Source organism: Fundulus heteroclitus, unplaced genomic scaffold (assembly GCF_011125445.2).
Source record: "Fundulus heteroclitus isolate FHET01 unplaced genomic scaffold, MU-UCD_Fhet_4.1 scaffold_128, whole genome shotgun sequence".
Classification (NCBI taxonomy): Eukaryota; Metazoa; Chordata; class Actinopteri; order Cyprinodontiformes; family Fundulidae; genus Fundulus; species Fundulus heteroclitus.
The window spans coordinates 107,825-129,962 of NW_023396540.1; the positions used below are offsets into that span (position 1 = coordinate 107,825).

Genomic DNA, 22,138 nt, shown 5'->3' on the forward strand with positions numbered 1-22,138 from the left:
CATTGTAATTAACCTCTCGTTTAAACGGCCTCTGATTAACACACTGCCAATATGTGCCTACTCATCTTCTAAACAAAATTAACACACTACCAATTTAAGCTGGTATAGCCCAAATATTTCCATATTTATTTTGCCACTGATAAATTTGAAACTTTCACACTACAGAAATAAAATAAAAAATGTGCCTTAAATCTTGACATTAATAAGCAACATTGTCAGCCTGTAAAGAAATAGTGCAGCCACTGACAAATTGCCTCGACTAATATTTTTTAAGTATTTTTTAAAAAAAATATCTTCCACTGCCATCCCTTGAAGCGGTTTTTAAGGTAACATTTTGTCAATAAGCAATTTCAAGCTCAAAACAAAAGCTTCACGTATGTGTTGAAAGATTATCCTATCCTTTTTATTCATTTTTTTCTGTTAACCCAAATGCAAATATTTTGATGAAAAACTCACTTCAACAGCACGTTTCTGACAGAAGGGAAGAGATTTAACTCAGAAATTTAGATTTATTTCCTTCATAATCTCAAAATGTTGATTTCTTTAGTGTTTTTAGTTTTCTCAGAACCAAACCAGCACATTTATCACTTTACAAAAAGGAACTTTGTTCTTATTTTGTTGCAAATAACAGCTCCCCCAAAAATGACTAAAGTTTATCCAGCAATTTTAATCCTGGCTTTTTAAGCAGCTTTTTCGACTGTGCTTTGAATTTTGGAGTCCAACTTAGTGCACTAAGAGTAACACTTTAGATAGCTTTTGGTTGCTCTGATCCAAATGACCACACAGTGCACCTTGTTAAAATATTTAAACCCCTTAAATATATTGTCATATTCTAAACACAGACTTGACCCATAGTAAATGAGCTTCGGAGATCCAGATCATGGGTTCAGAATATCTGTAAAAAAAATAATAATAATAATAATTACAAAAAAAATAAAAATAAAAATCACAGTTAAAAGGAAGTCACAAGATGTAAAGCAAAAAGCAAATGTGGAAAAAGGTGCTCTGGTCAGATAGGAACAAATGGTGAAACAGAGTGATGGCAGCATCGTCCTGTGGAGATACTTTTCTTCTGGGTGGAGGTAACTACAAGGTATAAAAGGAAGAATATCTGTTAGAGGCAGCTAAAGACTTGAAACTAGGGCAGAAGTTCTCGGTCCAGCAGCACATTCACCCTAAACGTTAAGTCAGAGTTACAATGAAAAGGTCTGGATCAAATTATTTCCATCTGTCAGAACAGCATAGTCAAATTCCAGATCTAAATCCCATTCAGCATCTGAATCAAAATCTCTGTTCAGTCTGACTAAACCTGAGTTATTTCAGGGAGAACAGAAAGGTTGTAGAGACAAACACCAAAAGGCTTGTAGCTGTAACCACAGAAAAAAATGTGTTTCTGGAAAGCATTGAATCCAGGGAGGCTGAATATGAATGCAAGGATCCTTCCAATTCCCAATTATGAGCTACTTCGTCTTGGTCTGCCCCACATCCATATTCAAATCCTCAGAACACACGTTGAAGATTGTGGCTGGTCTGTGACAAAATGGTAAAAAAAAAAAAAAGTTTAAGGGGCATGAAAACTTTTGCAAGGCACTGTAAATACATTTTGGTGTGACATCTGCCACGGATCTCGTTGACTTAAATAAAAGACGTAGCAAACAAATACCACAGTTTATTCAATACAATTCTATTTGTTGAATCATCATTTACAGTCAAACACATGTGTGATATTTCCCAAAATATGGTTATAGAAGTGGAAAATCTCTAACATGTTAGGTGATTCTTTTTCTTTAGGATGATGAGTTGATGGTTTATACAGTGAACGTGTTGTCAAACTGATGCAATGTGATGAAATGCAAAACTCGCTGCAAGTGCGCCGCCTAGAACCTGAGAGTCATCAAAAATTAACAAGTATCAAAGGTTAAGTGCTCAGTTTGGCTTAATCATGTACACATTGTTATTCTTTGGTAATCTCTGCAAATTCCTCAAGTTGAATATTCATCTAGCCAGTGAAATGTGTTTCGGTGAGGATTAAAGCTCGACTACGCCTCGTCCGGTGAGGCAGCAACGCTCGTCAGAGCGGGGATGAGCCTCTCGTACACGCCGATGCCGTTCAGGAAGACTCGTTCATTCAGATACTCGTTGTGGTCGTGCAGCAGAATGGGGGTCCTGTTCATTGGAGAAAAGCCGATGGCAGGGATTCCCACCTGGAGCCATCAAGAGAAAGGATAACTCAGAGACGGGTGAATCCTTTACTTCAGGGTTTTTTTAGATATTACAAAAAAAAAGGATTTCCGTGGTTTTTCTGATGCTCACCGCTCTGATGATGAACCGACTGTCGGGTGGCAGCTGGGAATATCTCCTTTTCCAGAGTCATATTCCTACAGCGGAGACGGCAGTATGATACATAAGAAATGCAAAGCTTTTCCAGGCACTGTGATGAATAAATAAAACTGTTCTTGGCCAAATAGGAAAGGGAACTTTATGATCTGAAAAGACTCGGAAAGCAAACGCGTCATGCGGGTCGTCTACGAGACGAGGAAACACTTCTGATACAGTAAGAGAACATGAAAACGTTAAGTTTGAGTACTCTGTGCAGGCCAGCTACCCTTCAACATCTCATCAACTAGAGGATCCACACATGCTGAATAGGAAACTGGGAGGGAAATGGAACAAATGGAGGGAAATGTCGTTTTCATAATAAAATTCAACATTTAGAAAGTATCTTTGAGCAAAGTTAAATCCATTTTTTGAGTGGATGAATTATTGTGTAGTTACTCTAATTCACACTGGGTCAAAACTATGCATGCAGGCTCAAATATAAGCATACTAGCTCACTAGCGTTTTAACAAATGTCTTTTAGCAGGTTGCACCTCGACAATATGCCATGTATCATTGTCCATGGTGAAGCGAGTATTACGTCAAAAAAAGACAGAGGCTTACGACCAAGAATGAAGCCCCTGCCCAAGAAATGACACCTTCAACCTTGACTAAAATTTGAAGCTAACTTCATGGATAAGCCAAATGCTTTCAGCTTAAATGCTTTATAACGAGACAAAGACTGAGCTATAAGGTCACAGCGACAGAATTTTAACACACAGAACAGTCTAGGCGACGCTAGACGCTAGACTGCTTGTCAGTTTACTTCGCTAGGCGAAGTAAACTGACAAGCATGGTGGTAGTAGCATCTTGCTGAATTACCTCCGAAACTCTTTAACTTTCCATGAAATCAACAGCTGCAAAGCTGAATCTGGATGGTCCAACTGGACAATAATCCCAAGCGTGGATGAAAACTGGTTTAAATGAATAAAAAGGCCACTAAAATTAAGCTTCTGGCATGACTGCAACATCAACGCTATAAGAAAGTGTATAAACTATGCTTCGAGTCAAGTTTGTGCCAGGAAACGAATCAATTTGATTGAGCTCCACAGATACTGATAAGAAGAGTGATCTTAGAAGAGGAAATATGAATATAGTTACGTTAAGCCAGAATTATGCCAGAAGCTTATTGATGTGTGATTGAGGTGCAACTTGTTAAAGGTACTATACCCAAATTAAGTTTTGTCTGGCTATGAAAAATTATTTTTACATAATTCATAATGAATTAGACGTAAATTGATAATAACAATTGACTGACTGCATGATGGAGCGAGTCCAGGTTTTATTTTTGCAGGAATAAGCAGCCAACTGAAGACAAATTGCGAAACGAGGTGCGGAGCCGTTGCTAAGCAGCAGCTCCTCCAGCGTTTGCACGATGTGTATGTAAACAGAACAACATTGCATGCATGTAAATGCTGATCGGTCACATAAGAAAATATAATTTACCCGAGACTTAGCCCTTTATGTCAAAGAAAATGGAGAAAAGCCTTGTTTCCTCCAGAGGATTGTACACAAGCTTGCTTAGTCTCGTGCAGGTCGAGGGTTTCTAATGGTGGAAAAACTGTTGGGGGCGGGGCTTACAGTTCAAACTAAACTGTTCTCCTCACTCACGGATTTGTGCAGGATCAGGGATAGTTCCTTCAAGCCTGCATGTTTAGTTTTGACTGTGTGGAAAAGAGAAAAGTCCCCAAAAATACAAAAAGATCTCTACGTTCTCATCCTAAACTCAAAGTTGTGCACCAATACAATTCCAGCTGTTTTTTGTATTCTCCCACCTCCTCCCAAAAATAAAATAAAATACATAATTAAAAACTCCAAACTAACTAGACATTCAGGTCCAGGATTAATGTGTGTGCTTACATTGACTTGCAGGCGGTGCTGAAGGCACTCCACCAAGGATCGTTCTCAGCCGTGGATGTGATATTCTGGTTCATGTGTTTCTGCAACAGACAAGAAAGTAAAAAAAAAAAAAAAAAACAGGAAAGAGTGCATTATTGAGAAAAGCAGCCGAGAGTAGATCATACACTTCAGTATATCGTTTGCCTACTTGGAGGAAATCCACTGACCTGAGCAAACTCATACGTGACATCCTCTCCTGCTTCCTTACACCACTTCTTGATCTGCTTTTCAAACTCCTGATGGGGGTTTTAAGAGTTCACACTGAGGGTTTGTCGCAGTGGAGGTACATGAGAATAGCGCAACATATTCATCTACATACCTGTAGGTTTACTGTGGGAGGGATCCTTAAGTCGAAGCTGACGTCCATTTCAGCTGGGATGACGTTGTAGGCCACACCTCCTCTAACCATGGTCATATTCACAGTGGTGACGTCTCCCAGAGTGAAACACTCGCTGGTGTTTAACCTGGCAGATACAAAAAAAAAAAAAAAAAAAAAAAAAAAAAAAAAAAAGGTACTTAGAATCATTTTATTCAAGAAGCAAAAACTGTGACTGCCGCAGAAGGGCAACTACAGTCATGTGGAAAAAATTAGGACACCCTACCACAGCCTGTGTTTTTTCCAAATGTATCTGGATGTTTAGTATAAATTATTAGGGAAACTTAGATAAATTTAAGTGAAATGTTTAAATAATACAAACTGACAAAAAATTTACTGTAAAGATTAATAAAAAATGCAATATCTGTGAGAAATAAATGACGACATTCCGCCATTAATTCTCACATAAAAAGGCCTGAATTTTTTAACATTTTTACCCAGCCGTCAGAGGGACGTTTCCTTTGTTTAAACCTCAGGTATTTAGACTAGTGTGCTCCTGACTGAAGTAAGCATGAACACCAGGATAGGGTCAAAAAAAGCAGTTAGAGACCTCTGGAAAGACGATTGTAGCAGCCTGAGAGAGTAAAAACCATTTAAAAAAAGTTTGAAATTTCTCATTTTGGTCTCTGGAAAATTATTTATAACGGGAGGGCGATCCACACTGCAGACATGCTCAGGTCTGGACATCAAAGGAGGATTACACTGAGAGCAAACTCCAAGATGCTAGAAGAAGTCTTCAAAAGCCAGAGAAAGTCATCATCAGACCTTCAGAAGGCTCTTGCTATTGTTAAAATGAGCGTGAAAGCTTTTCAAACAGCGGTCTCAAACCCAAATCCTCAACGGACGCTGTCCTGCAACCTTTAAAGGTGTCCCTTATACACCTGAATCAGACGCCTAAACTGCATCACCAGCATGCAGTCATATGTTTTTGCGCGATGAGAACTGATGATGTATTAGCCTCTCGAAGGAGGGCTCGATTTCACAGTTATTAACTAAACCTCAACAAAGAAAGGGCAAGACTGAGGGCTAGGGGTAGAGATTCAGTCCGCCAGGGCTTCCTGTTCTGAGACCCACTGCCAGTCAGAACTCACTAAGCTGCAGCTGAATAAAGGCTCAACATTAATCCAGTAGAAAAAAGAAAGTGGTGCCCCTCTGAATGCACTTTGGGATCTGTCTGTAGCTTTCTGATTGAGGGAGCAGAGTCACAGATTTTACACTTTTACTGTTTGCACAGCTATACTCGTGCTCAAAGAGGAACCTCCCTGGTAATGGGCTAAGTATACTCAGACATGAACAGTTTTTTTTGTTTGTTTGTTTGTTTTTTTAATGGCTGCTTCAAGCAACCTTTAAGTGTACATACAACCAGAGAAAAAAATTTTACATTTGATTTATTTTTCAATTAGGTATTTTATCTTATTTATTAACAACAACAACAATAACAATAAGTATTATTATTATTATTATTATTATTATTATTATTATTATTATTATTATTATTATTATTATTATTATTATTATTATTATTATTATTATTATTATTATTATTATGTATACCTTACTCTTTCTAAAGCTGGCTGGAGAGTGAACAATGTGCAATATAAATAAACTCTGATATGCACCGGATCTGATTTAAAAAACACAATTTAAAGCAGGAAAACCTAAACTATCTCACCAATGTTTCTCCTTCTCCCTGAAGTCCAGGAAAGAGTTGATGACTTGTCGCTGCAACAAAGAAAGTTTGTCTCAGTTAGTCTTTTGTGACTAGACAATTTGTGTTCTAATCACTTTATTCATTTAACTGCTAATGTGGCCAGATCTGTGCTTTTATACTTATGTCAATTAGCTAAAGGAAATATATGTAACAGAAAACCCACGTGTCGTTTCACCTTTGCGCTGCTATACATTAATAAACTAGTAGGGGTGTAGCAACACATCGATCCATATCAATGTATCGATTAAATGATAAACGACCCAATTACATCATTGCAAAATGAAAATATTGAACCATATTGTCATTTTTAAGATGCACCTTTTTTTTTAATTCACAAGGCAGTAGACTATAGTGAATAGGTGATCTATTATTGTTGTTTTAATATTAGAATAATGTTTTTGATTTAAATGCCTGCTTAGAAATGCAATGGCCAAATCATATTTGTTTTTTTTTAAGTTAATATCAATGTAAATAATAGTGTTAGACGGGCAAATGAGATTGCATCATATTGATAGTATCAATCGGAAATTGTAACAGACTTTGTTATCGTAAACATATCCAAACAAATTGATATAATATTGTATTGTGATAAAGATGGGGATTTACACCCCTATAAACTGGGCTGCACTAAGCAGAGTGGATTAAATTAGAAACAGCTTGGATAAGATAAAGTTGAATTTCTGATCAGAACCAAAAATCAAAGGAAGTCGAGACGCATTAAACTGGAAGAAATGTAAAAAAAATAAAAAATATTTTTTTATTGCAGTTCAGTGTTAATAATTAGTCATCAACTGTTATAAAAAGAAAGAACAACCGAAGTGCACAAACCTTTTATATGGGCCATGTTTCTATGGCGCATCATGAAAAATTATGGTCAATAATTAATGTCTCTTACCAGCTTTTCTGCAGCTGTATTTTCCACAAACCTCGACCCATGACCAGGACTACCTGGGCAGCGGACAGTAATCCCTGGAAAGGAGAAGTTATCTTTTTTTTAAGACTGAAGGCCTACTTTACCATCTATCGACCATCAAAGTTTGAAACAGGACAACAAAGCTTCTACAGAGTTCGGCTTTCTTTTCGTCCTTTCAAAACATTGAAAGTGGCCAGACGTGCATCCTTGGTTGTGTTTTAAACTCACACCAAGGGTTTCTTTCTCCATAGAATACAGTGAAAGCCTCAGTGGGATTGGCCAGACCTGCAGAAGACAAACAACAATCAAGATCAGTAGGAAGACAGTCAATAATGGCTCAAGGAAAGTGGGTTTCTAGTGAACAGATTAGCAACAATAACACTCCTGACATGATAGGAGCCAAAATATGCTACTTTTCAAAAGTTTTCCATAGAAAAGAAAGTTCAGACAGAAACATTTTATTGTGGCCATTAGATTTAATTGAACAGATTACAGACTCTGTAACAGTCCTACCTTCTCAGGCTTAAAACACCCAACTGGTACCTAGTCATTTTAATGTGGGATTGTTTAGACAGATATTACAAGCAGCCTTCATTACAGGCAAATATGGGGTTTAAAAAAAAAGACTGTAAAACACACTGAATCCCTAATAGAAGAGACTTAAGCTGGGGAGAACGTTTAGAGAAGAGACGGCACAAATAATAGCAGTAAAGGACTAAAAAAAGGGTTCTTCAGTTTTTGTTGTAACTAGTTTTCTGTGGGCACAATTAAAATTTAGGGGCTAATCCAAAGAAGAAGAAGTCCCTTTTTTTTTAAGTAAAATGAAGAACAATGTGCGAAATGCATAAAACAATAGGAAAGATACCTTCATCCAGAGCAAATCCAATGTTTAATCTTTGAAACTCTGGATGTGTCACAAATGTCTCCATTCCCTTGTGTCCCCCGACTTCCTCATCTGAAAGAAAAGCCTCACAGTCAATGCTGTGAATATTTTAAAAACACAAAGCATTTTCCATAAAAGGCTGTTAAGATCTGAACATTTGCCCTCGTTTTTTTTGTTTGGTCAGTGCTAAGAAAGAAAAAATAAAAATCAAAGACATCTAGGAAATCGAAGAAAAAATAAATCTATATTTAGTAGAGAAAACCATCCATTTTGTTTTTGGGAAATTACCGCTGGTAGAATCACCGTTCCTCCGGCTATAAACACTGTCTGTATGACCCCTTTTCAGCCAACAGGACAGGACTGAAGGTTGGAGCACGCAGAAAGACGGATGTCTCACCATTCCTCTTTGCACAATCTCTTTTAATCATCCAGAGGACAGGGTTTTCTTTTATCAACACGTTTTCTTTTTTTTTTATCCTTTTGTACATTTCTTTTCAGTATATATCCAGCAAAAGGTCCCAGTGACATCCAATTAATAATGAAAAAGCAATGATAATTTCAATTTCGAGTTCATAAAGGACAACACTCTCCAGAATGTTTCAGGGACTTTAGAAGTGAAACAGGCCCACAGCATCACAGATCCTCCACTATACTTAACAGAGGGCATAACAGGGCTTGCTAAGTATTTGTCTGTCTCGTGCCAAGTTAAAAGATAAAGCCTCTCATGGTCTGCAGATTTATGTTTGTGATGGCAGGAGAGAAAAAGTTTTTTTTTTCCTGACATTATTCCTAAACAACTACATGTGGGTTCTTCTAATTGCAGTTCTAACACTGATGACCCAAAGGTGCCAAGCTTGACGGTTGTTCTTCAACAGCGAACTATTTCAAATCTCCCTTACCTTCCTGCACACTCTTACTGCTGGCCAGATAAACCTGGATTTTTATCCAGGGACCAAGAGAAATGTGCCTCGGTGTTACATCATATTTATACCCCAGGGAAACAAAAAGCAAGATCCAAAATTGCTAAATAAAACTTAAAAGACACTTTGATCTCAAAAAAAGCAAAGCCTTAAATTGAAAAAATGCTTCTGCAACATTAACTCTGCTGCGACACTGGAGATTTTGTGGATAAAAAAAAAATAAGGAAATTTATTTTCTAACGGGACTTCATTCTGACTGAATTAATTTAAGAAATTTTAAGACTGGATTTTATAACAACTTATGTGTGACGTTATGGTACTGCAATAAAAGATTCATTTAAATGTATAACAAAACTTTACACAACTTTGAAAATTAGCGTTGTAGCCAATACTGACATTTACAGAAGTGTTCAAAAATATGTACGCTCCCTGTTAGATAAATAAATTAAATTTACCAGGGCTGGCAATAAATGACGGCGATGCTGTAAAAGGATGCTTTATCGCCTGATCTAGCTAACCTTAAGCTCCTAAAGTCCTGAACAGCTGATGTATGAAGTGTGGAACCAGCGAAGTAACTTACCAGGAACAAACATTAAATGCACGGTGCGTGTCGGTTTCCATCCCTGCGCCTTCAGTCTCCTGACCGCCTGAATGTACCTACGCAGACAACAAAAGCCCTACTCAGCACATTTTGTGACAAAGAAAACGTCTGAATAGACAAGAGTGCAGGTTCAGTGATAAAACAGGTTGATCTCGCTGCACATAAAGACAAGTGAAGATCACAAAGCATTTTTTTTTATACCCACTGTATAGTCACACATTTCATGTCCTGAGTTCCACGGGCATAAATGTTACCCTCAGCATCTTTGATAGCACTGAATGCATCATATTTCCAGTGCTCCTGGAGAAGAGATTGATACCAGGTCTATTCTTTACTCAGCTCTTTCAGGTAATAACAACAGGACAGGAACTCACAAAACGGAGGTCAAGCTCGTACCTGGTAAACAGGTACGACGTCCGTGTGGGAATTCAGGAGGACGGATTTCAGGGTGGGCTTCGTCCCTTCCCACGTCATGATGGACACAACCCTGCCCGGACAAACCTGAGAGCAGAACGACAGCTGGATTAGGAATCAACTTTCACAAGCTTATGGCGTGCTTGGGTCTGATCTTTGCACCACAGAGGGAAAAAATAAATAAATAAATACATAAATCACCTCGATCTTTTTCATGGGCAGCTCCAGCTGTGCAGCTATTCGGTCCAAGAACCTGAGAGCAGAATCTGGAAATGGATAAGCACACAAAAGAAGTTAAAGTATGTCTGATTCTGATTCTGAGAAAGGGTGCTTTTAATATTGATAGATTTGTTGACATTCCCAGTCATTACTCTTTTTGCTGTTAGATATTCAGCACTGTGGGACTTCAGTATCATTAAAAAAGTTTTCTTGTTCCACTTCTGCATATTTTAGAGAATTCTAAGTCCCTATAAGAGGAAATGAGAGTCTAAATGCTGGGAGATCAGCTGAAACACAGTTTTTTAGGCAAATTTCTCTCTTTTAAAAATAGTTACGGCAAAAGCAAGGTTTCTTGGACATTTGTGCATTAGGACGCTGGTCCGTTAATGTTTTGTTTCTCGTCATAAACTAGTACTGAAAAACAAAAAAAAAAAATGACAGGCTACTTGATTTTTATAATAAGATTAATTTTAAAAAGAAATAAAACCTGTTTTTCCATTTTCTTTTTTCCATTTGAAGATTTAAAAAACAAATAAATAGATAAAAAAAATACAGTTAAAAAAATTGCTGCAAACAGAAACTAAATATTCATAATTTTTCTAATCCTCTGACACCCTTCCCATATATGATTTTCTCTTGCAAAGTACATGTTTAATTCTGCAACATCAGTGCCTCCATACAGCAGGGGTTTGTGTTTTTACATTGGATCACAATTTTATTTTATTTTTTTAAGATTTCGTGTTTCCAGCAGCCTTTATTCATAAAACTGAGACAGCAAACGGGGATGGCATACAAAAAAGGTACAGAGGTCGGGAATTGAACCCCAGGTGGCTCTTTGAAAACGTTTAAAATCACGTTGGTACCCTAACAAATTATTTTTCCCTAAATACTGCAGACTCATCAAAACCTTACATTTGTATTTATTTTAGATATATTTTTATGTTCTTGTTTGTATATACCTTTTTATGGAGAAAAAGTACATGGAGCAACAGAATGAATGCAAAGGAAAGCAACAGCGCCTCCTACAGTCACAGTATGTGATGAAAACAGAATTTTTTAAATTTCACTTTTCCTCTGATTTTTTTTTTTATTATTACCTGGAACATAAAAAGAAGACTGCAGGAAATAAAAAGGTGATTTTACATGACAGGAATTGTACAGGTAATTTTTGCTGAAGTCATTTAAACTTCAGCGGCAGTTTTAACATGGGGTTTCTGTATTTTATTAACCAAACGTATTTAATTCAAAAGGTTTTGCTTTAAACTCAATAACTAAATGCAAATAACAAAACCCCTGTTTATGCAATAAACCATATAAGCCTAACTTTTAACTGATTTTTACAATACAAACTGCTTAAAATTACATGCCCTTTGTTGATGCTTTTACATACTGAAAAAAGTGAGTTTCATTTTCAATAAAAAAATACATTTCCCACTTTTGACAACTAAATTAGTTCTCTGGAGAGAACTAGTTTCTTTTTCCTAATACCCAAACCGATTTTTGCGGCTTCTTGACAAGGAATCCTCCACGATGAAATTCTCACAGTATCATAATCCATAAAATATTGTAAACAACGTCATAGTTTTGACACATAAATACAAAAATAAAAATAAAACATCTAACATAATCTCACTGGCTTTATTTAAAAACACACAAGCGACATCTAAATTTAGAACTTTAGCAAAAAACATGCAATAAACATCCACCGCTACAATCGGCGGCAGCAGTTTTTAAGTGCTTAGTTAGTGCTCAGAATATTATGCCTTAACCCATTCTGCACCAAAGTGCCTCACTCTTTATAAAGTAACATGGAGCATAACAACAAGATGTTGGCTGATATTTATCTGCCCTTTGGAAAGAGACCATTTATTTGTATCGGAAAAAGACCCTTGCTGTGCACCTATTGGTGCATTACTCTACATTATTCTAAGAGATTTAGGCACTTTCTACAGGATCTCATTTAAAGGACCTTAAACTAGACGATAAAAAATCTGAGGCTGTTAAACCACAAGCGCTTTACCACCTTCATTAACCTAAAACCCAGCAATTATGCCGGTTCCTAAATATTATTTCCAGGTTTCAAGCGTTGGTATGAATCCATTTCAGACCCCCCAGGTGTTCACTTCAGGTGCAAACTTCAGCTTTGTGCCAAACTGTTGAGCATTTAATGTGTAACTGATGTAGATAAGAACTGGACTTTGATAACAGAGCGGGTCATACAACAACTGATACAGCCGAAACAGAAAAGTCTTCACAGACATTTACAAAACGTTTGAATACGAAATACGAGTCAGATAAAATATTTGGAATGATCAGACATAAACAACACAAACAATAGCGGTAATAAAACTAATCCAGTCTGTGTAATCCTCACCATAGTCGGGGTCAGGGTGGACGGTTTTAAGGCGAAGGTATTCCCTGAACAGAGCCACAGAGGGGTCCTCTCCTTCCGGGGAGCCCTGACCCCCGCCAACAGCTGGACCGTCCTTGTCAGGTAGCATGGTGTGGCTTGTTTATCCCCCTTAAAGACACGAAAGACGTTCACGGTAAAAAAAAAAAAAACCTTGACAGCAGCTACGAAAGAGGCATCCGGTTATTATAGCACAAGACGCAAAGCGCTGGATCCGATAATATCTGGAGCCTGTCGGAGCAGCTGCTGCTGTACCTGCCCGCCTGCAGCTCTCAGCTGAACCCTAAAGTCATGCTAGGACCCGGCTGGCCTTGTTTAAGGCAACCAGAGCCTCGGCAGAAGCGACAGCTTCCTCCTATAGCTGCTCGTCGACTAGCTCAGACTGCTGGTAATTAAACCAGACGGTCGGCGGAAGACGTCAAAAAGGAATATAAATGTAAATTTATTTTACTTTTCACGGATTAGTTCAGCTCACTACCTGTACTCACCAGAGGCAGACACCCCACAGTCACAGTGAAGAGCCTGAAGGGGGCATTTTTACCTCATTCCTAAATGACACTTTGTCCTCTCAAAACCTAAACACCGAAATGTTTGACGTTTTAAATGATTTATATTGAGTTTAATACACGTGAATATAGCGCAAGTAGTTTTTACCACGATATTTTTAAAAATGAATAATAAACAAACACCCCTAATTTGGGCGATACCATTTCTTGACAGTGACGCTTTCAAATGCGCTTCATGTATGGCAAGCCAATTTGTCATGTAATACTTGCGACCCCACGTTAAATCAGACGTTCCTATTCAGCCATTAGAACGTCATAGAGGGGTTTTTGTATTTCAACAATTCAATTCAAAATGTGAAACTAATATAAAACCTAGATTCATTACACGCAGTGAAACACCAAGATTAGTTTCATTACACTCTCAGAATAAAATGCAGGTGACAGTGGCAGGGACAGACAGATTTACACACAATTGCTGGTAATAATAAAAGAAGAAAAAAGAACAACCTAGTCTAAAGTTAGTTCTAAAAAACGCCAAAAAAAAACAGTAAAAAGTACATAGAAAAGTAAATATTGCATAATTATTTATAATGTGGCATACCCAGGTGAAATATTTATTAGGTATATTAGGTAAAACTAAATAAGGTTTGATGTTTTAATCTATAAAGGTTATGTTTGGGGATACACAATCAGAGATAAGACTGAGGTCAGACCATAACAGGTCATTGATAAAGCAGCTGGTCGTTCACAGCTGTTTTGTGTTAAGACACTCACCAGACATAGCTTCCCGTCTTATGTCCGAGGAAAAAAAGGTCTAGCTGTTTCTCAGTGGCCCAAATGTTTCTTTAGATTATTTTGTATTTCATTTCAAAGTTGAGGTTTCATAGTCTAAAAGAAGAGAAGTGTGAAGTTTCCACAAGGAGTGATGATTTGAGAGGTCATATCATCAGTCAATATTGGTCTATTCTGCCTTTATCAAGTTCTAGATGAAAAACCTCAGTGTGTTTGGGTAGTTTCTTTTTATTAAGCTGTCAAAAAAAAAAATCAAGACAAATACTTTTCACAGCACAAGTCTTGTCCAACCATTTTGCTGCAAAAAACAATATAAAAAAAACCTGCTTATTTTTTCCCCACCACAGTTGAAAACAGGCTTTTGCTTGTGCCTGTTTCTGCTTTACTTTTTCAGAATAAAATTCTTGTCATTAAAAATAATTTTAATAAAAAATTGCTCTATTTAATTTGCCATTTTCTGTATAACTACTCAATTTTATATAGGCAGGTATTTGCTGCTGTTTTGAACATAAAACCTTTCCAGTTCATTACAAGTCAGTATGAATACTATACATGTCCATTTACATAGGGTTACGGTCCTAGCTTATACTAATCTATTTCTGCATATAATATGTTTTACACAAAGTGTTTTTTTTATTTTTATTTTATAACAATTCTGTGTTTAAAATTTAGGTTTTGTATTATCATTTTACATTTTATATACTAGTAAGATATTCAAGGACCTATACTGAAAGAAACACTACACCTCAATGTTCACAGTTTCAATGTTTTGAAATTTATTTTCAGCTTATTCACAAAATTAAATATATCAGTCAAAACTGTTAAAAAAAATAAAATATTTGGACAATGTCCCAACTGCTTCCCCAAATCTGATTAAACATGAAGCTGCTGAGAGGAACAGACACATCAAAGCAAAATTAAATGCATTTCTGGGAACTACAGCTTAGCAGCAACAAAAAAGAAAAAACATTTTAGTTTAGCTCTGTTCTCGATGTAAACAACAGTGATCTGTGAATGTAAGGATCCACAGAACAAGTCTTTTTCAGCTGAATTCACACATTACAGAACACAAACAACAGGAAGGCTTACAAAAACTTTCAGTGTCTCTTAACATTTTGCATAAAGATAAATAACGCAGTAGTGTTTTTTTCTATTTCAAGCAGCTTTAAGATATACGTTGTAAGATTTATTGTTGTTTTTTTTCCATTGATTGTCCACATTTATTGCAACTTTATCAACGACATATGCTTTTGTTTAACAATTTTAACATGTTTATTTCCCGAATTCTGTTGGAAGCGGACATAGTTTATGGTTTTTACTGTGTGTGTTAGTCGGAGTACAACTAAATCTTTTAAATACAGCCAACAGCAACATTTACATATTTACAGTTATCCGCCTACTAAAATATTAACATATGAGCAAAAACATGACATGTCTTTAATAGTTACCAGAGACAGGACACACATATAAACATCCACCTACACACATCGCTAGCTTTATTATTTTTCAAGAGTAAACGGAGAAGCTATGCTAAGCTGGTCTCATATTTCCAGAACCATTTAACTTTAAATCCCGTTACTTACATAACGGTGACATCTGATGTGATTTTCCAAATCGCATCCGATACCCGTGATCTTAATTCAAGGGTTCATAAGAAAATAAAATGAACTTCCAGAAATTTCCGAAAACTCTGAAAAATCGGATTTTCTTTGCCTTTCCCTTCTCAGCTTTTGTTCCCATCTTTTATACCTTCTCCTCCTCCGCTATATATCTTGCTTGAGTTTGTCGAGGAATTTGATTAAACCCTGGTGGAACTCGCGGGGTTTGTCCATGTAACAAGCGTGCCGAGCTCCTTCTAACTTCAGCACCTCGTGTTTAGGGAGCTGGATGAGGTTCTTGTGAGACTGGGCACCCAGATTCGTGTCCAAGGCGCCATAAACAATCAGAGTGGGAGTCTGTAAAGGAGACAAGTTTAAAACCAGGTTAGACAATGTAAAAGTTAGTATTTCCAGCAGAAGCAGAGTCTTAAAATGGCCGATGGAGGCTCTGCATCAAGGGGGAACCAGTGAAAATAAATGGAAATGAACCTAGATATCAAGAAGAGAATTAGGGACCTCCATATGTTTAGTTTCTCCTTGGGTAAAATTTCTAGATGCCTGAAGGTACCACGCTCACCTGTTTAAGCAAATATATGCAAGAAAATGTCCGGCCATCATAGCATTCAGGAAAGAGACATATTCTGTGCCCCTGAGATTAAAGCTTTTCGAGGCAAAATGTGTGTATCAATCACAGAACAGACGTAAAATACCTGAAGATTTAGACTGAAGCTGGTAAGTAAGCGTCATTATCCACCGTCAAATAAGTCCTGCATCAACTTTGGCAGAACGGCCACTCAGAAAAGAAGAAGCCATTACTCCACAGTATAAAGAACAGAGCAGAGTTTATAAATACAATCGGGATAAATCTTTTTTTGAGGACGTGAGGACTGATGAAACAAAAATTTAAGTTTATGATCATATTGAAAGTTGTTACTTTTGGAGAAAAAAAAGAGGTATATTTGTAATTCAAGAACAGCATTGGAACAAGGAAGTCCAAGGGAGGCTGCATCATGTTGTGTGGATGTTTCTCTGTAGGAAGGACTGGTGCACTTCACCAAATAGAGAGCATATAAGGAAAAGGAATCAGGTGGAAATACTGAAGCAACATCTCAGCCAGGAAGTTAAAGCTTGGGCACCAATGGCAAGGATACCAGTATATTAGTTACAAAGAGGCTGAAAGACAACAAAGTCAGTGTTTTAGAGGGGCCATAAAAAAAACCTCTCTCTAGGTTCCGTAGAAAAAAACTGTGGGCAGTGCTGTACAGGTGTTTGAGAGCAAAGGGGCTAATAAACCGGATTCACTTAGACCAGTTCTATCAGGAAAAATGGGGCAAAACCATTGTGAGACGCTCTAGGAAGGACACCAAAAAGTTTGAGCCACTTAATGCAGTTTAAAAGGCATTTCTACCAAATACTAAGGAAATGTATGTAAGCTGTCACTTAGTTAAAAGAGAAAATGTGTTATTCTAGTATTTAGCAAATAGAAATATTTTTTCTATTCTATTTTATTCATATAGCGCCAATTCACGATACACGTCACCTCAAGGCACTTTTACAAAGTCAAATTCAATCAAATCATTCAGACAGATTGGTTAAAAAGTTTCCTATCTAAGGAAACCCAGCAGATTGCATCAAGTTTTGACAAGCAGCATTGACTCCTCCTGAAAGAGCGTAGAGCCACAGGGACAGTCGTCTGCATTGTCGATGGCTTTGCAGCAATCCCTCATACTGAGCAAGCATGAAGCGACAGTGGAGAGGAAAACTCCCCTTCAACAGGAAGAAACCTCCAGCAGAATCAGTTTCAGTGAGAACGGTCATCTGCCTCAACCCTCTGGGGGTTGTAATCCTAACTTATCTAAACTGTTCAGGCTTGTTTAAAGTCAGACAGCGAAAAAGATTTGTCATACATTACATGTAAATATCTAGTTCTAGCTATATATACACCTTTCATACTACACCCCTTCTAGTGATGGTTAACTTCTTATATTCTGTGCAGAATAAAGCTTTAAGAAGTCTGAGAATGGATGGCAACAGAAATCATTTTCTGACTGAATAAAATTAATAATACTTATAGAATAATAACTATAAAAATAAAACAGTGGTTAACACATGGTTGTCAAAAACTAGGAGTGGTGATTTGTGCTTTTGGGTGCCACGGGATCTTAATAATCATTGAGTTGAGTTCCTAAGTATAATAAAGTGCTACTGAGACAAATGTATGGCTGTGCGATATTAGTGGCTTCTTTATATTACCACAGTTCAACAACAAAAAACTGGGATGGCCAACAAGAAAAAAAGTTTCACTTGATTCACTTGATTTTCTTACTTCTTTTTTTTTTTTAAATGATGATACGCTTTCTTTTAATTTATTTGTTGTGCTATGTTGTACGCATCATTTCTACAAGCTGTACTCTCACCTGAATTTTCTTGTACTGCTGAGCAGAGTAGCTCCGGGTACCAACTGGTGCCACAGGAACGAAGCCGCGCAGCTGTGCACTGTTCTTCATGAGGAAGGGGATGGAGTAATGGCCGCTCATGGAGGGACTCAGAAGCACAGCAGCCCTGACGCCCAGAGACTCCATGAACCGTGAGAGGAGGTCCACCCGATTCTGCTCCGTCTTCAGAGCCTCGGAGTCTGGCGACTTCCCATAACCTTGATAAACAGTTTATGAACGATGACATTTATATATTAGAAAATGTAACTGGGAAATACTTGTGTTGTTATTATTATGATTATGACAATCGAGGAGGGAAAAATACTTTCAGCCACAAGAGGGCGCTGTCACCAGAGGAAAAACATGCATTTTCAAACCAACCTCTGTAACACGGCACAGAATTAACGTATCCGTGTAATTCCAAAATGAAATGTGCCAACAATTTTATTAATTGAAAACATTTTATTTTTCTGCACTTTTCAATTAAACCTATAGGGAAAGATTTGCTACTAGGGACAGCAAATTTTTAGATTTCTTATTAAACTGAAACCAAAGCAATGCATCTATGCATCTCAGGTTCTTTGTTTTCCCATAGTATCTTTACAACTAACACCCAAGTTACTACTATTTTTTTAAAGTAAGCATCAAAGTGTACCTGGCAGGTCCATAGCTAAGGCCTGATATCCATTAGCTGCCAGCACGGCCATGGTTCCCAGTTCCTCCCAGGTTTTGGAGGTAAAGGCCTGGCCATGCAGAAGGACCATCTGCAGCCTGCACAGAAACATCAGTTTGTTACTCTGGATATCAAAAGTCGTCATCTGGAGGAAAATCTGATCAAACACTAAGTGATAAAGAACAGTTTCCAGTTGATGTACAAAGCATGAAGGACGTGTTAAAACTGGTATTTCCAGAAATCTGCTCACTTTGGCAGTATCTGCTGCCCGTCTCGATCCACGGGCAAAGCTTCTCGGAAGAACAGCGGGGGGTCACCAGGAAGCTGTCCGGTGCGAACGGACACATTGAGGGTCGGGGGCCCAGGGGGAGCGGCGGCCACCAGCAGCCCAGTTCTCTGAGGTTCGAAGGATTGCTCCATGGTGTCCGGGCGAATGGACGGCAGCAGCAGGTACAGCAGCACAGTGCCCAACAACACCAGGCCCAGCACAACGAGACGATTGCGCAGGAAATTCATTTCAATATAAGGAGAGACCTGGAGAAAGGTGTGGATGATGGGTTAAGTTTGAGTCCAACAATTTCTACATACTTCACAAGATAATACACAGTTTCATATTTAAATGTTGGTGTGTGGTATTTGTTAATACTTAAATTGTGTGCCAAACAAAGTGATTGATGAAAATGTAAAAAAATATATATTTTCCATAAAATCCAGTCCTGGAAAAACTTTAAGTAAACGGGTACTGCTTCTAAAGGATTTGCTGCTAATCGAATCCCTCCTATACACTTGAATGACTGACCTTAAGTAAAAGCAACAATCTGTAACAATTGTGAGGTAATTTCCCCCAACAATTTAAAGTCCAAGTAAAAAAAAAAACACATTAAAGATAGTTGCTAATCTGTCAGAAACGAACATCCCAGCCCATTCATCTCCCGTTCAGATTGTGCGCTAACCAGAAAAAAAGATAAGAGTAACATCTCTTCAAAGGGCTCAGTAAATATGTTTAAATCCATCGCTGTACAACTAGAACATACTGAACAAGCACGTCTTTAGAAGGCTTTCCAAGAAAAAGCCACTTCTTTCAAAAAGAAAATGGTAGCACAACTTATGTTGGGTTAGGCTGGGTCTGAATGAACCACAAGACTGACTTCCTGAGAGAGTAGAGCTCTTTGGTCTCACCTCATTCCAACTGTACGGCATGGTGAAGAGACGACGGTTTGGGCTTGTTTTATAATTATTGAGCTGAATTCCTGGGCTGCAAAATATCAGGAAAATATTTGATTGCTAAACTATTATTGGGATGATGATATCAATTAGGATTAGAGCCTTTTTGTTCTGACTCTTTCTTTTCTTTAATCACAATGTCCCCACCATTCCTTATGAGTCTTAGCAACTAAAACCATGCATTAAACGAGAGAATCAAGGGCAGTTAACGTCAATCCAAAGGCCAGATAAATTATCTGAAGGCAAAATTTGCATGCACTGCATAATAATCTAACCAAATATCGCACCCAAGCAGTCGTTTGAGACTGAAACGTTGCAAACCTGGATAATGCGATGACGAGTCAAACGTGAGACAATCTGTCCAACAGCTAGAGCTACGTGTGCAACATGGCTATGATGACAAACGCAGCTGCAAATCTACAAGCGATGGCTGAAAAAGAAAAGACTGAAAGTGGCCCAGTCAAAGTCCAGACATCAACTTGATGGAAACTGTGTGAGCTGTGCAGAAATGAATGCCTACAAACCTTAATCACCTAAAGCGGTAATTAACCAAAAATGCCTTCATATTGATGTTAGAGACTGAAACAAGTTCTTCAAGCAATTTCTGCAGCAAGATGATCTACACGCTTCTGACCAACAGGGCGAAGTTCGTTTTTAGGATATTTGTACTGACAGTCATAACAACAAAAACACACACTGCTGTAACCTCACCTGATGCTTTGTCTTTATGATTAGACAATAACATTCAGTAGCTTTATTAACCAAAAGGAAATATAAAGAAACGAAACAAAAGCTTTCCAAACCCTTACAGATGTCAAAAACTGAGGCCCGTCATCTGATCCAAACACTTGGATAACTCTGATACAGACACTTTTAAACGTTACACAAAGACGCAGGCATGAACTCAAGTAGAGTGTGTATATTTAGGTCGGACAATGGCACCACAAACCTGGTCTTAAAACATTTTCAAATCACGCACCAGTGTTACAAACTGATACAAGAAAAAGCATCTGCTCAGCAAACATGCTAGGGATGAAAAATGAGAATTAACCAAAACTCACAATCTGATCGGTCACGATATTTGGCGAAACATCGAAATGCATTGGAATCCGAATATCAGAATGTTAGAAGAAAAAGGAAACTACAAGTTTTTGGAAACAAAGATTATATCCAGAGGTGGATGGTAACTAGGTAACATGTACTCTATTACATTTACTTGGGGAAAAAATACTTAGGAGCAGTTTTACTGTGACATACTTTTTTTATTTACCAGAACTTGCATGCAACTTTATATTTCTAGGTTACTTATTTTTAAACAAATTTAATCAAATGTTATAACTAAACAGTTACGTGAGTAGCCATTATACACATTTTCTTTACCCTTACTTAAGTCATATTAATAATAATACTACTACTAATAATAATAATAATTGTTATTATCAATTCATTAATTTATTGAATACTACTTGTTATATCTACTTCAGTAAAACAAACATACTGAAGTATTGCAACCCTCACTTGAGAACAACTTTTGGCTATTACGCCCACAAATTATCATACTATTAAAGTGCAACGCATCATTTTAATGCTAAGGCTGATTTCTTCTTATAGCACATCAGTGCACACTTTATCAAACTGAGCATGTTTTAACATGTAAACAGAGGGATGGCCGGCTCCCTGTGTTAAACAGATGAAAGAAACGCCAGCTCTAGATTACAGTTAATCCTCCGGGACAAAGGATTCCCAGCCTCTGTTACCACAGCCCACATAATCAGTAGCAGTTAATTAGCCAAATTATGCACAGAAGCTAGCAGTGGCTCTCTTGTTGTCAGTAGTTCTGCTGGAAGCTGAAGGCTTTTGGGGAAGAAGGTACATACCAATAGGAGGAGATAATTAATCCCTGTTCATTCAGAAATAAAAAAACACTTGGCTCTCGTCAGGTCTTCTCCATGTCTGGCTGTTGCGGGAATTGTTGCTGGTTGACTTCGGGTTTATGGCTGCTGATGCTTAAAGGTGATTTTTTTTTTAAATCGGAAAAATAATGAACGTGCACTAAATGCAATGCCAGATCTTAATTAAACCGAATCCAGAGCAAACATTTCAAGCTACACGGGAAAGTAAAGAAATCGTAAATTTACGGTGTGACGTTGTGTTATTACAAAGATCCCAGCCGTGTGTTGCTCGTCGG

At 37.6% G+C, this 22,138-nt stretch overlaps 2 protein-coding genes across 2 annotated transcripts; both read right to left on the minus strand.

Annotated features, from left to right (window-relative positions):
* Positions 1-2,024: 2,024 nt before the first annotated feature.
* On the minus strand, positions 2,025-12,813 carry LOC118558418 (aminoacylase-1A-like). Its single transcript, XM_036128976.1, is given in 15 exon segments — positions 2,025-2,204; positions 2,314-2,337; positions 2,339-2,378; positions 4,237-4,316; positions 4,443-4,511; positions 4,595-4,739; positions 6,324-6,373; positions 7,258-7,331; positions 7,504-7,560; positions 8,141-8,230; positions 9,659-9,735; positions 9,885-9,979; positions 10,076-10,180; positions 10,295-10,359; positions 12,687-12,813. Coding segments are annotated over 15 exon segments (1,263 nt in total). The 3' UTR covers positions 2,025-2,039.
* Positions 12,814-14,772: 1,959 nt separating this feature from the next.
* LOC105924802 (protein ABHD14A) lies at positions 14,773-22,129 on the minus strand. The gene is made up of 5 exons (XM_012860571.3): positions 21,828-22,129; positions 18,977-19,260; positions 18,709-18,824; positions 18,036-18,271; positions 14,773-15,975 (listed from the first exon to the last, which is right to left on the minus strand). Exons 2-5 carry the CDS (start codon positions 19,240-19,242, stop codon positions 15,784-15,786), a joined length of 810 nt encoding a protein of 269 aa, XP_012716025.2. The 5' UTR covers positions 19,243-19,260; positions 21,828-22,129; the 3' UTR covers positions 14,773-15,783.
* Positions 22,130-22,138: the final 9 nt, after the last annotated feature.

Coding starts and splice junctions, on each gene's coding strand:
- LOC105924802 (XM_012860571.3), bottom strand. CDS start 19,242: ATGAATTTCCTGCGCAATCGTCTCGTTGTGCTGGGCCTGGTGTTGTTG. Junction 18,825..18,976: donor GGGCAGCAGATACTGCCAAA/GTGAGCAGATTT, acceptor GTTTCTGTGCAG/GCTGCAGATGGTCCTTCTGC. Junction 18,272..18,708: donor CTTAGCTATGGACCTGCCAG/GTACACTTTGAT, acceptor CTGTTTATCAAG/GTTATGGGAAGTCGCCAGAC.